At 45.3% G+C, this 12,651-nt stretch overlaps 1 protein-coding gene across 1 annotated transcript in view; it reads left to right on the top strand.

Annotated features, from left to right (window-relative positions):
- Positions 1–3,946, top strand: part of LOC123515095 (mucin-5AC-like) — a 22,863-nt gene extending 18,917 nt beyond the window's left edge. The window contains exons 3-5 of the mRNA XM_045273523.1: positions 1–53; positions 870–3,167; positions 3,504–3,946. The exon at positions 1–53 is cut by the window's left edge and continues 57 nt beyond it. Coding sequence (XP_045129458.1) covers positions 1–53; positions 870–3,167; positions 3,504–3,650 — 2,498 coding nt within the window. The 3' untranslated portion in view covers positions 3,651–3,946. The remainder of the gene's footprint in view (positions 54–869; positions 3,168–3,503) is intronic.
- Positions 3,947–12,651: the final 8,705 nt, after the last annotated feature.

Raw genomic sequence — 12,651 nt, forward strand, 5'->3', positions numbered from 1 at the left:
CTGACCCTGAACGCGCCTCCATGTCCCTACGCCTTCTGGACGCCTTCATTAGGGTAAGGCCTGCACCGCCATGCTCACTCATCTCTCTCCACCGAAAGTTGTACTTGTTCCACGAAATCACTATTCATTGTCTGCTGCACTATCTTTATGATAAAACTGTGAGCTTAACTATGAAAGACTGTAGATGAATAATTCATTAAACGGTTTTATGCTGCATTATTACTCGCCGTTACTCGCTTGACTCTTCATCGCCATCCGTGTCTTCCCGGTGACAGCTTAGCCCTCGTGTCCCTTGATCACTCACCTTACAGCCCACACACTCCTTATCGGCGTTTGCAAGGTGTGCGGAGGCAAACCTTGAACTTCAGGAGGAGACAAAATGTGATCAACGTTCACCTTAACCACGCGAGAGATAATCACCTGTCATGTGTTAAGGAGATACACGAGTCCCCGGCACACAAACACTAATCCTTACATGGAGAGGAAGAATATGTCATGTACCCGACATACTCGAGACATACCAAAAGCTTCTTACTCACGGAGGTTCAAAAGGCAGCTTAGGAGAGACAGGGCAAAATAGTGTATCATACTATCATTATTGTCCTCGAGGTAAGATGAGCTTCCCTTTATGCCGTACCTGAAATTTTCGTCTGTTTACGTTGCCGCCGCTTAACAATGCATCAGCAGGGACGGTTGTGTGTTCCTATGATGCCTTTTGTCCTGCCAACAATGTTAACTATGTTGTTTTAAAAGGAAAATGGAGAATATTGTTGGTTACATTTCTCCTTACACAGTACGAGTGGTTCTTTAATTATGTGAAAAAGTACGATGCTTTTTACATTTGGTCATTAGTAAATTTTCTTCCTCAGAGGCCAAGACAAATCCGATTCAAGAGTTCCTACCTGGAATTACCTGACGTGTTGCGAGACCTGGTGGGCATCAAAGGACTCGGGCACCTGTCTTACTTTGTACAGGTGGATGTGCCCGTCACGCCGCCCACCAGCAAAGCCCTGGACAGGCTCCCCGCAGGCACCAAGACCTACTTCCCTCCCTACGTTTCGCTGCTCGGCACTCCGGCTATCAACCAAACCACCACAGAAGGGCCACAACACTCCTCCGCCGCCTCTAAAACTTTAGCTCCCTCACAGGCCATGGACAAGCAGAGTGGGTTTGGAGGCCTTGCCGTCATCCCTGTCAAAAACATTTCCCAAGTAACCGACAACAAACTCGATGCTCTACTCTCTACCTCGACTGTTTCTACCTCACTTGGGACGGACAGTGGACCCTTCCCCACTCCCAGCTTGGCGGCGCGACTTCAAAATGTTTCATATTCTACTTCTGAGATCTCTTGGCACCCTCAGTCTTTTAATTTCCTGCATTCTTCCCCGCTGGGAGTGTCTTCATCTCCGCCTCACACTATTAAAGTCGCCTCATCATCACAGACGATCACAATACCTGCTCTCACCACCACCACCACATCCATCACTCCTGCTCCTCAGACTGCCTTCGTCACCACCACACCCTCCACTTTATCACACCTACCCTTATCACCAACGCCATCCTTCTCATCCTCGTCTTCGTTTCTATCAAGCTACTTTTTCTCCATTTTCTCGAGCACCACACCTTCGCCTCTCACTGGGAATACTTCGAGCTCTCCTCCTGCAGTAGGTTCTTCACGCACTGTTAACTTGACGCCAGGTAACTTCTCCCTCCGTAAGACACACACCACAACCCCGCGGCCTCACCAAGCAGCGCCGCCACCACCGCTGGTATCAACAACACCAACATCAACCTCATTATCGTCTCATTTACCTGCCAAATATCCTCCTCCAGTCAAATCCAATTCCACTGCATCTTCATTTCCCTTAATTAAAAAACATTCTTCAGCGCTCAAATCATTTACGCTCCCCTCTACGTCCTCCCCTTCTTCAAAGTCATTTGCATTCCCCTCGCCGCCTTCATATTCCTCCCTCAAGTCACGCGCACCGACCTCCAAATCCTCCCCTCCTTCAGTTCACTCGGTCACACACTCAGTCACGACGGTCCCCTCAAAGCATGCTGTTAAATACGCGAAGTTTACACCCACCTCTTCTGTTGTTAAGTCAGTCAAAGTACTCACCTCGCCCTCCACCTCCCCGGCGCAGTCCCCTCCCTCGCAGTCTCCTCGAACTCTACGAACAACCTCGCGTCCTAGAGTCATTCATTCCAACCAATCTTCTAAAACAGCTTCAGGGAGCGACTCAGGCAATCACTCACCCAGACGCCCCTCGCTGCGCCCGCCCACACATCTTGCTTCATCAGCTTCCACCACTTCAAGTCCTCTTCCTCCCGTGCGCACTCCCTCGCCATCCGCCCTACCCACACAGCCCTCCAAGTCCTCTTCACGCTCATCTCGGCTTCTTAATAACTTCTTCTCCAAATCATCACATCCTTCCCTGCCCAGTAGCTCTTCCTCTCATCTCTTGACTCAGACGAGAGCTCTCCCGTCCCTGTCTTCTCTACCGTCACTCAAACACCCCACAGAGCCCTCAGCCTTTAGTGTGCCATCCTCAAAGCTAAGACCCACACCTACGGAGACTAATCCAAAGACCTTTTCCAGCACTTCAACACAGGTAACCCAGTCTCCTCAGGGCTGGAAGCGGGGAAGAGTTGTAGAAGTTGGAGGAAATGTCAAAAGCAAAGTAGGGGGAGCAGAAGGGACAGGAAGAAAAGGCGGAACAGGGGAAGGAGGAAAAGGAGGAAGAGAAGGTAAACGTGGAGGAGGTACGGATGGCCAAGGTGGTAAGGAAGGTAAGGCTGGGAAAAGAACACTTGGGGACATAATACGAGACAGAAAGTCATTCCTTAGAAGACTAAAGGGCGGGAGTAAAGGTGTAGATAACGTAGATCGAGTTAGCAGATTAGAAAAGTTACAAATAAGGAATAAATCGGGCAAGGGAAACAGAACATTAGATGACAGACTGGGCGTTGCTTTGTCTGCTTTGAGGACGACGCCAAAACCCGAGGACAGGACGCGACCTCCTGACGGCGACACAGACAACGACCCTGTTGTACCCGAGCGAGGCAGTGCAGACCTCCAGAAGCTGCGCTCCATCCCCCACACTGCCTTCGTTTGCCCCGACACGAGCGAGGCTGGCTACTTTGCTGACCGCGAGACAGGATGTCAGGTGAGGGGGGGAAGGAAGAGCAGGGCGGTGGTGTGTGATGTAGAATGGGTAAGGTCTAATGAATTCATGAAGACTTGTCGAAGAAAGGGACGAACAGGAAAAGACAAGTAAACAAACAGTAATGGATAAAGACAAGTAAACAAACAGTAATGGATAAACAAAACTAAATTAATTATGAAAACAGTTCCTTTAAAATCACACGTGAATAACATTATAGCCACTGTAATTTTATTTCTTGAAAATACTTTTAAACAAATTCTAGGAGGATTGCTTTAGAGTAGGAGTGATCGACCCGCGTACAGATAAGTGAGCATGACTACAACATCTCTCCCGCAGGTGTTCCACGTGTGCTGGCAGAAGAGAAGAGCCACATTCCTGTGTCCCGCTGGCACGCTCTTCAATCAACGGCTGCAGGTGTGTGACTGGAGCTACAACGTGGATTGTGACGTGACACTTGAGGTTCCCTGGCCTGTGTTAGTGTAGTGCGCTGGCTGTGCAGTGACAGGTCACTACAGACACATGCTTCACCCAGAATGTGACTCCCTTTTCGCTCGGATGCTGGACATTAATGCAGTGATCACATCAGTCATTCATTTCGTATTAAGCTCAGCCGGGGTTCAGCTCAACGGCGCCACGCAGCCGGTCACGTACCTCTACAGCAGCGTGGCGGCCTTGCACTTCCCGCTGCTGCCTCTGCTTGCCGCCCCCTGTGCGGCCTCTGAAGAGCCATAAGGAAAGCTGTGATTTCATATTTGAGCTTCATAAATATTTCAGTATACCTTATTCTTTTCTTTTCCTTTGGTTTCATTTAGAATTTTAGACAAACTGAGTCTTTCCTTCACTAACGTGTACAACAAATTCAATCACACAACAAGCAGCTGATCTTTCATTGCTGCAATAAGCCTTCATCTGCTTCATCAGAGGCTTGGTACATGCAAATATATATACGTAAGTACGTACGTACATACATACATGCATATATAAATGCATACATAAAAATCTAAAAGAATAAGCAAATATGTGTATAAAAACAAACATTATAACGATAAGTAAGATAAATACATAGAATAATAATAAGATACGTGAACACACACACACACACACACACACACACACACACACACACACACACACACACACACACACACACACACACACACACACACACACACACACACACACACACACATATCATCAATATGCCGTCGCCTACAACGCTTCCCTGGCAATCAGATCAACAGGTGAACAGAGGTAAACTTTCCCACTTGAGAAGTCTGCACGTTCAAGTATTGCATAACCGGTCTAATGAGATAACAACAGGCTTATTGTACCTTCACTCACTGTAATGAAGACGCGTGGTAGCAGTGTCGTCATCAGCTTCTATAAACAGCAATTAATTATCAACACAAATCATACTGAAATGTTTCGCATACTGAAACACGTTAGAGCGGTGTAGCTCCTTACACTTTATAAGTCAAACGCTTTACACGACTTGGGTCCGACTTCAGAAACACTTACCTCTCTCATCACCACAAATTTTAGAAGGCCACAGAGACAACTAGCATTATTTTCAAGACAGTTTCTCCCTTTAATTCAGCAGAAATCTTGCTAATCCATCACCAGAACCATGAAAATGCCCTCTAAAACACAAGTATCTTCAACTAGAGCCTTTGGAAAGTAGTGAAAGCAAAGCGTTTCAGAATACATGCCCATGGAATCACGCTGACGCTCTCTTTCCCTGAATTTCGAATGTTTCTCCGTCGAGACACAAATTCACTCGAAGCAATTGATAACACACCAAAATGAGATTCGTCCACAAGTCCCAAGTCAAGGAGCAAGTAAACAATGTGCGGGACTGAAGCGAAATGAAGTTTAATGACACTCAGTCTTAAGTATCACAAATTGGGGTCTGGAGTAGTGCTGGAGTCTGAGACAACAACTCGCGCTCCCATCACCACACACTTGAGGCATTAAGATGGCAGACAGGGAGGGGCTGGTGGGGACCTTGGGAGTACCACGCGTCTCTGAGAACCAAGACCTGAGAGGACAAAGAGCAACAAGAGTTTTGAAGGAACAAGCGAAACACTTAGTCGAAGTTGGAAGGCAGAAGGAATCCGCATCATATTAAGAAGTGAAAAGTCTTCAGCTTAAAAAGAGAAACAGAAAAATGACATATTAGAGCGTGGCAGTGCAGAGAGAGGTAATGGTGATGGTGGTGGGACGCAACTGAGTGGCCCCATTTATTAACACTCCTGCGGGATGGATTCACTTGCTGCTGCCTTTCAACAATACATATTACACATGAAAGAAGAAACACGATTTTTACAGTGCTTCTGGAGTGAAGACGAGGAAATACAACAGTGAATACTTCAAGCTTGAAATGCGGTTAGGTTTGAGAGAGGCACGACACGCAACACGGAAGCAACGAGGTGTAGTACTGTAAACGTAGCAAACACTACCCAGAATAGCACCATAGCAGCGTGCGGCCGAGGAGCAGCGCTGTGGTGGCCGCGACGCACAAGGAGGACAGGGAAAATATGCGGTTATTTCATGTGTAAAGCTTTATTACATTCCCTTGGTGAGTCGCGCGATACATTCCCTACCTACCACCCCGATTCTCATTCTCTCTCTCTCTCTCTCTCTCTCTCTCTCTCTCTCTCTCTCGTAAATTTTTCCATGCATTTATTCAGTATCTCGCTCGCCTCCAACTGTGGAAAACAAAACATTTAGCGAGTCCTGATTCCGCACCGCCGTCAGTCTCAACCCTTGACTCACCGCGTCCAGTCTTTTTACGGAGTCGAGTCAGGGGATGACAAACACACCCGCGGAAGCAATGTCGCCCTGGAATGGTTGTGTGTCACGCCTGTCATTTGAAAGAAGACAAGTTTGGTCAATTTATATGTATCTCGTGTATCTTCCTGGTCTCTCGTCTTTTCCCCCTCCTCCACCCGCCAGCCTGACGTTTTCTAGTAATTTTTTGTCCACTATAGTTTCGGGTCGAAGTGAAAGAGAATGTGATGAATTAATTGGAGTTGGAATGGGTTGGAGTCGTTTGGCAATATCTATTCTTCCTTGAACATTTTTTTTTGCGAACAGTTTCTTTGCTTTTTTTGCGAACAGTTACTTTGCAGAGTGAGTTTTTTTTTACTATTTTTTTCTACGACACTGGTATAATTTCGAGTCAAAAAAAGTAAACAGCTGACGGTCATATAACAGGAGCTGGAGTGATTCAGGCACCATTCATTCATCTTTGTACATGTGCACTCTTTCAAACATCTGCTTTAGAGAGTGACTTTTTACGGCACTCCAATGATATTTTTTCCTTCTTGCCTCTCATCATATTTTCCGAGTCGTTTCTCTCAGCTGGAGGCCATTCCTTGTCGCCACCACCTGCTGCCTCTCATTCCTGACCGCCACCTGACTTCATAACAACGCGATACAGGGAAAATGCCAGAACGAAGCACCTCCTGTGTGTCTCTTGTACTACACTCATCTCCTCTTGTTTGTACTACACTCCTCTCCTCACATGTTTGTCATATCATTCTCCTTACTCGCGCGCGCGTGTGTGTGTGTGTGTGTGTGTGTGTGTGTGTGTGTGTGTGTGTGTGTATAATTCACTGTTTGATCTGCTGCAGTCTCTGACGAGACAGCCAGACATTACCCTACGGAACGAGCTCAGAGCTCATTATTTCCGATCTTCGGATAGGCCTGAGACCAGGCACACACCACACACCGGGACAACAAGGTCACAACTCCTCGATTTACATCCCGTATCTACTCACTGCTAGGTGAACAGGGGCTACACGTGAAAGGATATACACCCAAATATCTCCACCCGGCCGGGAAATCGAACTCCGGTCATCTGGCTCGTGAAGCCAGCCCTCTAACCACTGAGCTACCGGGCCGTGTGTGTGTGTGTGTGTGTGTGTGTGTGTGTGTGTGTGTGAGAGAGAGAGAGAGAGAGAGAGAGAGAGAGAGAGAGAGAGAGAGAGAGAGAGAGAGAGAGAGAGAGAGAGAGAGAGAGAGAGAGAGAGAGAGAGAGAGAGAGAGAGAGAGAGAGAGAGAGAGAGAGAGAGAGAGAGAGAGAGAGAGAGAGAGAGAGAGAGAGAGACGCTGATGGTCTTTAGACGCTCATTATGTTACTGATAAGGTCATGACGACGCGCGCGCGCGCACACACACACACACACACACACACACACACACACACACACACACACGAAATATAATTACTGTTTTATTTTTTCTTTCTTTTCTCTTTTTTTTTGTGTTTTCCCCTTGGCACCTGAACGTGGCTAGCTTAATGAGAGGTGAGCAGGTAATGGCGCTGTGCTGCTGGCGGCCATTAGAGTGACTCCCGTGCATTCGTGGACAGGTAAGGGGCGCCGCGCCAGGCCTGACCAATCAATTAAGGCTGTCAAGGTAAATATCCGTCGAAAAGAAAAGAAGAAAAATCAACAGTGTTAATACTTCATAAATGTGGAGACTGAATAAAGAGTATGAGTACGCTATCATCACCACCACCACCACCACCATCATCACCACCATCACCACCACCACCACCATCACCATCATCACCACCACCACCATCACCATCATCACCACCATCACCATCACCACCACTACCACCATCACCATCATCATCACCACCACCACCATCACCACCATCACCATCACCACCACTATCACCATCACCACTACCACCATCACCATCACCACCACTACCACCATCACCACTATAACAATAATAATTCAAGGTGAAGTATGAAGGCGAAGGTCTCTCTCTCTCTCTCTCTCTCTCTCTCTCTCTCTCTCTCTCTCTCTCTCTCTCTCTGACGCACTGCCAATACTCATTAGCTGTGTTTCAGCAACTTCTTTCATACTTAATAGACGTGCCACAGCTTATGTCACTGTTGTTGTTGTTGTTGTTGTTGTTGTTGATGCTGCTGCTGTTGGTGGTGGTTGTACTGTTGTTTACTACTACTACTACTACTACTACTACTACTACTACTACTACTACTACTATAACAACAACAACAACAACATCTACTACTACTACTACTACTACTACTATTACTATTACTACTACTACTCCTACTCCTACTCCTATTACTATTACTACTACTACCACTACCACCACCACCACCACCATCACAAACACTACTACTACTAACACAACTGAGCTAGCAGGCACGAGACGCTGAGCACCACAACACATCACCCCTGGAAAGACGAAAAATAAATCACTATGCTCTCCTGGAAAGACGAGATTACATGGCCAGTCTAATCAAGGAAGCAATACTGATCACCCCTGACTCATAAACCAAGCCATGCACGCCAATACCACAATAACAAATAACACCGCAGTAGTCCACCTTGATACAGCCTGGCTTGGCGTCACCACCATTAACCTCTTTAGCACTGGGACGCATTTTTACCTCGAGATTTGGGTACGATTAGACCATTGTATTGACATTAGGAAGGGTCTATGGAGGGCAGAAGATTAATGACCACAGTCCTCACTATCTTAATTCCCCATATAAGTTTGTGAAGCTGTATAAAATCACCAAACAGTAAGCTGAATGAATATGGAAATGCGTCATGGTATTTAAGGGATTAAGGAGATCATTCATAGAAGACAGTCAATTTAGTATACAAAAAGATATAATTGTATCTTGATTGCATTACAGGTATTTGTTATCGTATTATTTATAGTCTGTGAGTCATAATGCGAAACTTTACTAGTCTTTGTGTTTCCTGAGTCTCTATCACCCTGCAACCAAATCCTTCCTCAGTGCATTCCTTACCAAGCTGATTCGTGTCCTAATTGGCTACCACGAGGAACCACACTCAGTTATCATTCTCGCTCCCTGTGTGAAACTTGACTAACCTTTGTGTTCGGTGGCGTCTTTCCTTCAGTTCCATAAATTACCTCCACCAAATGCATCCACAACTTAAGCATAAGAGGAAGCACTTAAATATTCTCGCTCCCTGTATGAAACTTTACCAACCTTTGTGTTCCTTGGGGGTCATATTTCAGTTCCATAAATTACCTCCACCAAATATATCCACAACTGAACCTTAATCAAACTGACTCGTGAATAAGAAGGAAGCACTTAAATATTCTCGCTCCTTGTGTGAAACTTGACTAATCTTCGTGTTCATTGGGGTCTTTATTTCAGTTCCATAAATTGCCTATCAAAAGTCACCCACAGCTGAACCTTAACCAAACTGACTCGTGGATAAGGAGAAAACACTCAAATATTCTCGATCCCTTTATGAAGCTTGACTAATGTTTGCCTTCTATGGGGTCTTTATTTCAGTCCTATGAATTGTCTTCACCAAACTCACCCACAGCTGAACTTTAACCAAACTGACTCATGCATAAGAAACACATTATTATCCTCATTCCCTTTATAAAACTTCAATAATGTTTGTGTTTCCAAGGCCTTTCTTTCTACCCTTTATATCTCCTCCATCAAGCCCTGGCCAAGCTGACTCGTGCATTAAGGAAGTCAGCGAGAGGAAGCAAGCAATTATTCTCTTTGGGTCTATAAGTAAGTTCCATTGTCGCTATTTCCGTGGAGAGAGAAACGCTCATTTTTCAAAGCCGGCACATATATCATCCCGATGCCATATCCATTAGCGCAGTGCGGGCCACGCGTAGTGTAAGGGCGGAGCTCAATATGCATTCCTGGGGTTAAAAAAGAGAAGAAAAAAAAAAAAGAGAGAGAGAGAGAGAGAGAGAGAGAGAGAGAGAGAGAGAGAGAGAGATGTGACAGTAAGTTATGAACAAGTGTAATGTCACGCGCTTCTGTCTCAAGAACTATTTTTCAAGGACAGGAATATTAAATCAGGTTCTTGTGGATACGTTCTTTACGATGTAGAAAAAAAAAGAAAAGTTAAACTATCACTATATTTACGGGGAAACATCATCAAAATCCTAAATGAACCTCCCAAGAACATGTTAAAAGTAATGAAATATATTGCCAGGACATTTGAGAATAAGGTTTTAGCATTCAATCTTTTTCTTCCTTACGTTTGTGCTCCATTCTTTCTCTCTCATCCGTCACAATCATATATTCCTTTGACCTGCCACTTAATTCTGGTTCTGGACGAGTGGACATCAATAACTAAATATGAGTTTTAGAATATTTAAGGAAAATCATAAGCTTTTACTAACAGTTTTACACACACACACACACACACACACACACACACACACACACACACACACACACACACACACACACGATAGTAAAGTTTTATATATTTCGAACATGATCTGACCGCAAGAGAACATCCGATTTGATGGCAAAACGCAGACCATAAATTCAAAAGCATAATCCTGCTCACACAACTATTGGTCATTCGAATCATTCCAGTTGAGTCATTACTAGATAGAATGTCTTCTTTATTGCCGGCATGCCCACTGTGAACTAAGTGGCAGTAAAAGTGTGTAATGATGCATCACGTGGCCCGGGACAGTCTGTGATGACCGGAACACACGAGGACTGCTGGCCTTGGACGTCTTGAAGGGGAAGTGGTGAGGACTGGCTGGCACTAATGGGGACGCGGTGCTTGGGTTCCTGCCGTCAAGGTGCTTTTTTTTTCGCCGCCCAGAGAGTGAAGGAGAGGGTAGTTTTTCTCTGTCTTTGGAACGTATTTTTAAAAAGATTCCCAAGCTGAGATTTCATCCTATGACTTTATTAAACAAAATGAAATGAAAAGTGATAACTTCAACACTACAGTTTTTATGTGTTTAAAGGAAATAATGAAAAAAAAATACAGATTGTCAAGAGACAGTCACTGACTTGCTAGTGCAAACAGACTACATAAAACTTAACAAATAACAAACTTATTTCTTCTGCAACACCGCAGAGATACAAGTACCCGAGTCATGGTCACCTGAGAGCTTTCCTGCCAGACACACTCCAGTACATACCTGAGCCCTTAAGACTCTCTGACGACAATGTGCCAGTATCCTAATGAAATTTTCCTTCCAGTAAGGGGCTATAAATTAATGTGTGTACTCGTATGTGTGGGGAAGGGAGGCAGCTGACACGCGCATTCTCGCTACCTGCTCCTCGCTAACCTCGTTCTCAAGCGTCCTGACAGACGGCAAATTTGAAAGAAAAATTCCACGAGTGTACTATCCAGATATGCTGCGTACTGAATCACCAAATCAAACACAGTGCACTGTTGAGTTTTCCTACCAATGTTTTAGGTCAATATAGTGCACGTGGTTGGATATGTACCAGCAGCGCTTTCACGCCAAAACCATCATCTTGCTCACAATTTCACGTCAGAAAGTGTGCGGTTTTAATAGAAAAAAAGATTTGGAGTGAGTGAGTGCTTAGTGCCACGGAATGCATCCCTTGGGGAGAGGGAGCCACGCGAGAGTGTCGTGCACAGGGCGACTGCGTGTCCTTCCTGCACTGCTGTGGCTGGCTTGATCTGGCGCTGTGTGCACCCCTTCTAAGTACCTGACATTGTCGCAGGGCATGAAGAGTGACAATTACACTGTAATTCCGTAATTTCGTGAGTGCTTTCATTCTCGCCTTCATGGAGAGTTATCGCTTCCCCTCACGTAATCTGCACAGCTCCCTTTTTTTCTCAACACAGCTGGAATATTTTTTCAAGTTATTTTGTGCCATAAAGCAAGAACAACCTTGACTTGTGACATGGGAAGGTCTTACATCGCGTGTCAAGACTCAGTTGCAGCAGCGTGAATACCACGCAGCCAAGTTTTGTTGTAAAACACTCTTGTACACTGGGACTGCAGTCAGCACATCGCAGCAAACTTGTTCATTCCGCTGCTTTCGATGCGTGCATGCTGTGTTTGTAATGATGTTCTTGTTGCTTCAGAAATTCTAACCACTTTCATATTAGTGGCTACGGAGTACAAGAATCTTACCCACTGTTCATTACTCTCCAGGCAATCAGTGCCGTGCATTCCGCCTCCCGTGCGGGGTAAGCAGGCGCAGTTTATGTTGATCGAGTGCTTTTTCAGACTTGGCCACGATCACCATTACCTTCCCTAATGTATCCCATTGTATTCAGTTTTTGTCTTGTTTCTTATAAATCTGTCTGTCTGTCTGTCTGTTTGTCTCTCTCTCTCTCTCTCTCTCTTCTCTCTCTCTTACCATTTAATAACTACATAAACAGGAAGCTCAATGAAATGCAAAAATAATAGAAAAAAAGCGAATTAACTCACAGAAAAATGCCATCCACACGCTGCCTGCCCTGACACCCTCACTCCACACCAACCCACCATTACCATTCTCTCACCATTACAATTCATTTAATTAACTAAACAACGCCGGAACTCCCTCACCTCAACGCCGACCCTCCGATATTATTTAAGCCGAGCCTCTCTTAGTAAACTTGCAGTCTCTTAGTGTAATATAAGGAACTGAGATTAAAGAAAGCTTGGTTTAGGAGAGAGAGAGAGAGAGAGAGAGAGAGAGAGAGAGAGAGAGAGA

Source organism: Portunus trituberculatus, chromosome 38 (assembly GCF_017591435.1).
Source record: "Portunus trituberculatus isolate SZX2019 chromosome 38, ASM1759143v1, whole genome shotgun sequence".
NCBI lineage: Eukaryota > Metazoa > Arthropoda > Malacostraca > Decapoda > Portunidae > Portunus > Portunus trituberculatus.